Source organism: Pundamilia nyererei, unplaced genomic scaffold (assembly GCF_000239375.1).
Source record: "Pundamilia nyererei isolate P.nyererei 1_Seehausen unplaced genomic scaffold, PunNye1.0 scaffold00065, whole genome shotgun sequence".
In the NCBI taxonomy this organism is placed as follows: domain Eukaryota; kingdom Metazoa; phylum Chordata; class Actinopteri; order Cichliformes; family Cichlidae; genus Pundamilia; species Pundamilia nyererei.
The window spans coordinates 2093999-2098946 of NW_005187466.1; the positions used below are offsets into that span (position 1 = coordinate 2093999).

General features: G+C 42.6%; 1 protein-coding gene across 1 annotated transcript in view; it reads right to left on the minus strand.

Annotated features, from left to right (window-relative positions):
• bmerb1 (bMERB domain containing 1) overlaps positions 1–4911 on the minus strand; it is a 13189-nt gene extending 8278 nt beyond the window's left edge. The window contains exons 1-2 of the mRNA XM_005735807.2: positions 4590–4911; positions 903–1023 (exon numbers count right to left, since the gene is read on the minus strand). Of these exons, the coding sequence (XP_005735864.1) occupies positions 903–1023; positions 4590–4677 (209 nt within the window). The 5' untranslated portion in view covers positions 4678–4911. The remainder of the gene's footprint in view (positions 1–902; positions 1024–4589) is intronic.
• Positions 4912–4948: the final 37 nt, after the last annotated feature.

Sequence of the window (4948 nt, forward strand, 5' to 3'; positions counted from 1 at the left end):
GTGTGTGTGTGTGTGTGTGTGTGTGTGTGTGTGTGTGTGTGTGTGTGTGTGTGTGTGTGTGTGTGGGTGTGTGTGTGTGGAGCAGATTTAATTCTCCTTGTGATAGATCAGGACGATGACTCATCCACAGCCTCCTGCCTCCTTCCTCCTCCTCCCTGCATGTATCCCAGTTGCTGTGTTTTACACCTCCCTCCTTCTCCTTTCTCCCCTCCTAGATCCCTCGCTCCATATATCTCCCTCCTCTGCCTTGTGTTTTACTCTCTCATCGGTATTAGTAGATTCCAGCAACCTTTGACACGCCATCTGCTACTTGGTGTGTCTGTGCCTGCACGTGAGGACGGACAGCAGAGAGATAACAATAAGCAGCATGGTAGCCTAATTAAGCCCTGCAAGTAGGCTTTTTATTACAGTGCAACACTGTGGGATTTTTTAAATCTTTATCAGCTTCATCTGATACTTCGACCATCACTGGGCAGATACTAAACATGCAGTTACCCCCCAAAATACATGGTTCATTGGTGAGAAATTTGGAAATAGTTTTGCACAAAAATAAACAAAGCCTTGTATTTCCATTTTTAGTTTTAAAACGATACACTGAGCGGGTATATAATGCTGTTAAAACTTCTTTTTCAGCAGTGATCTATAATCCTTTAAGCTTAGCGGCCAGTGAGTCCATCAGTGATGACTCATTCAGCTGCTACATGCATGTCCAGCCCTCGGAATAATCAATGGACAAATCGACAGCTTCCCTAAATATTGAGCACCAAGCTTAATGTATGTGTGAAGGAAGTAACACGCATGCCTTTGTGTTGTATTAAGAGTATCAACTGTGTCTCGGTTAAAAAAAAAAAAACCTCAAAAAAAGGCGAACCTCTGGTCTCAGAAAAAACACAGACACTCACATGAAGCGCAGCTCTGACTCTCTGCGCACCAGGACTTCCCGCAGGCGTTGGATACGAGCCATCTCCACCTCGATCTCCTCTGGAGACATCGTGCTCTCTGCCATTGACACATCTGAGTGACCTGAGAGGAAGAGGGAGGGAAGACAAACAGAGGAAAAACAAGGCAATAAAAGAAGACAGACCTACAAGACATTCTTGAACCATAGTTTTATTCACTCTGGACACTCCTTCACAGTTCATGCCTGCTTGGTTTAAATTACAGAGAACAAGTACTACACATGGCTTACTTCCAGTGGCCGCATCTAATTAAAGCTCTAAAATGTAAAGTCCTCATTCCTTTGATTTGATGTCACATGTGCATTGGAAAGTTCACTCCTTTCGTTTCATCGTTGAAAACTTTCTCATACCGTCAGCTTCTTGGCAAACTCACTTCTCACCTCCTCTCGGTGTGACATGTCATATCACTGCACCCAAGAGCATGATATTTGGTGAGAAAGAGGTGTGGATAATTGAGTTAAGTGATCTGAAGTTTAAAATCAAAGCAGTGCTTCAGCCATAAATTACAGATTTTTTTTCTGAAAGCTTCCAATCGCCCATAAGAAAGGAATTAACCAGGAATATATCACAAGTATTTTCCAAAGAGACAGAAAAAGCACTTTCAGCACGGACCGATGACCAGATGTGGCTTCTGGTTGATTTCTTCCCAAGCTGGAACTGACCTCACACTCCATCTCTGCCAGTAACATGCAGAAACATTGCAGCTATTATACAGACAAACCACTTATTGCACTCGTCAATGCACCGACCACAAAAATGCCGCAACACCTGATGAAGCGGCTCAGCATACGGACAACAGCATAAATCGAGCCAATATGGAAAACCTATGTTCTCTGTGTGTGACAGTGTTTAGCACTGTGGTGTGCTGATTCCCTCCTCAGAAGAGAAAGCCTGGTTCACCAAGGCTTTGACAAAGGGACCAATGAAGAACTTTACAAAGTTGCATTATGGGAAGTGTTGTACCTGGCTGAAGGGGAGCTCGGTGTAAAGTAAACAAAGGTATTTTTTTTACTGCTAATTATGCAAAGCTACTCTAGTAGAATGAATGAATAAACATACTAAGCTGGAAATTACATAAAAGTATTGTTATGATAAAAATACTATTGCGTAAAAGTGTCTCAAAAGACAGTTATATAGTGTACCTTACTTGATCTTCTCATATGAATACTCACTTCTCCATATAGAAATGACAAGGATTCTAAGTGTCTGTCATTCCTTCTTCCCACTCAGGCTGTGAAGTGATGCCAGGACAACAGGACATAATGTCCAGTCTACAGATGCCACGTCACAATACACCTGATTAAACAGTTATTTGCGTCTAAAACACACTCTGACGCATGATTTATTCAAAGTATGTACGGTAATATTAGAGGGTTGGGATCAGTCCTCCGTCCTCCTGCAGCAACACTAACTGCAGTGTGCGTTTGTGATACTTTTCATGGATGCTTGCTGAGGATGGAGCTGACTCACCACAGCAGACAGAAGTCTGCACAGGAGGGCGCACTTTATTTGTGCCTTGCTGATGTTGAATCACCATCTGACACGTTTGCTGACAAAAGACGCAGTTGCGAAAGTTTGTATCAGTGAGATACGAACTAAAGTTTTACACGCGTTTCTTCTATCTCCTCTTTTTTTTTTTTACTGTTTCTTGCTTCTTCCTCGCACGTTCCTCTGCCTCGCTTACAGCCACGTGTTCATCATCAATAACACCAAGCTGCATTAGGTCCTGACCAGACCATTAAAAGTGGCAAAGTGCCAGCTCAATAATGTCTTAACAGCTCTCTCTGAACCCGACATGCCGCTAACACCTACTGAGCACTAAAAACACTATAAGTAATTAAATGCTAATATAATTAAAAGTGGCGCTTTCCTCAGAGACAGGTAAGGTTGACAACAAAATCCAGCCAATGTAAACCACACCTGAACTATCCCAGTTTCACTAAAACTAACTGGCTCATTGGTGTACTTCAGGATTACGACTTAATGAGGCTAAAACAACCCTGAGAGTCAGGATCGTGTGTACTGCAGCAGCCACATGGGGTTTAACAACAGGGAAATGTCAGTGCCTGTATGACATCGAATGCAGACACCCCCTGACACATGCTGCAGTCACACTGTACACACTGCTGCTGGACCACACCCCCCTCCAGTGGGAAAAAAGAAGAAACAAAAAACAGATGGTGGGGACAAAATAGAAAGTGCAAGGCAAACACGTGTGCTATTTGCCTAATAGATGGACACAAACCTGCAGGGAGCTGCCTTTGTTGTACCTCTGTGTTGTTTTCTGCCTGTATGTTTGTCTTTGTAGCAGAAAGAAAACGAGAGCGCGAGAGAGCAATGGCTGGATCTGTTTCTAAAAATATCCTCTGCATTTTCTTCTCAGACTTAATCTGGAAGTTTCTTCACACACTACTCCCCTGTGATGATGATGACTGGAATCAGGAGGGACACTTCTGAAGTCTCTTATATTTCTCTAGCTTCGTCATTCAGCTACGTCACTAAAACACTTTTTATCACACGAGAACAGGAGAAAATAACAGAAACATCTAAGACGATGTAAACAAACTCTGTTTTTGCTGCTTTATGCCCATCCCGAAGCTTTGCGTTTGAATGATTTCATTTGATCATGACTGTGCATTAATATTGCCACAGGCACAAATCCAAATCAGCATTAAAACTAAACAACCATTTCATTTTATCATCTAACATGCGTGGTATTGACTAAAGATGAAATCCATTAGGCATGTGACATAAAAATGGATTAATCAATCATCTAACAACCATGAATGCCAAGCAAATATTTTATTGATTCTGGCTTTCCATGGGGAGGATTTTCCTCTTTTTTTCATATCACTTTAATTTGAATAGATTTTCATCAGTTGCTGAAGAAAAAAAAAGCTCTCTGAAGAGGAGACAGAGCTCTGAGCTACTTCAGACACTACTTAATAAATGAGAGAGTGTGCATTTTATATGCAGCCTTGAATAGAACAAATAAGACAGAATCGTGTGATGTTGAATTTAATGTCTTGTTTGGCGTTTTTGCAGCTTATGCTCTATTATCACAACAATAAATTAGCCTTAATTTGTTGTTGTTATATTTATTATTGGTACTTGTGAGTCTCACCAACACAGCTACGCAAAATGAATCCCATGAATAATCACTGAAAGTGGGGAATAGAGTTAATAACATTTTTTAAAGCTGCCTCTTGAGCCCTTTCATATAGATATACGTACACTGATTAGAGCAGAGGAGCAGGGTGTTCACTCAGAGCTAGTGCTCCTGCTGCATCTTATCAGCTCACAATTCAATATCCACAAGTTTGCAAATGCGCTGCGTCCGAGACCTTTAGTGGTTAAAATTCATTAACAAAAGTCGCAATATGCTACCCACGGTTTGCACATAAGGGACGTAATACGCTTTTTAGTACCAAGGCAGCGCTATTGATCCCATCCCAAACCTTTTGTGAGTCACGCTTTAACCATTTAAACTCTAAGTGCTGACTGGGCATCCTGACAGCGAAGCACACACTGAAGAAAAGCTGAGACCACAGCTGCACGTTTCCCGCCACACACCTCCCGTTTTTGTCTTTATTCCCTTTTATTTTATTGTTTTTCGTTGACGACGCTCACCTTTGTCCGTTGTCCACGCCGTTTCCGACACAGCTCCGTAGCTCCTGAGCGCGCGCTCGGTGTCCGATATAGATTTCTTCAGTTCCATGTCGGTGGAGTGCACGCGCGCCGAAACCGAGAAACGATGTCGTCCTTCTGCGTCTCTCTCTGAGTCTGTGCGACCTTTCAAATAAGTCAAATTTCACCCGGTGACAAGGCTCCAGGGACCCGAGACGTTGAGCATCTTTATTCGAGGTTTCAAGTCCTTCGACGTGTGGATGGAGAGGATGTAGAGAGCATGCGCAGTGCGGCCAGGAATGTAAAGGCTGGGAGACACCCACTATCACCGAGAACGCATTGAGAGAAGAGGGAAAAAAAAT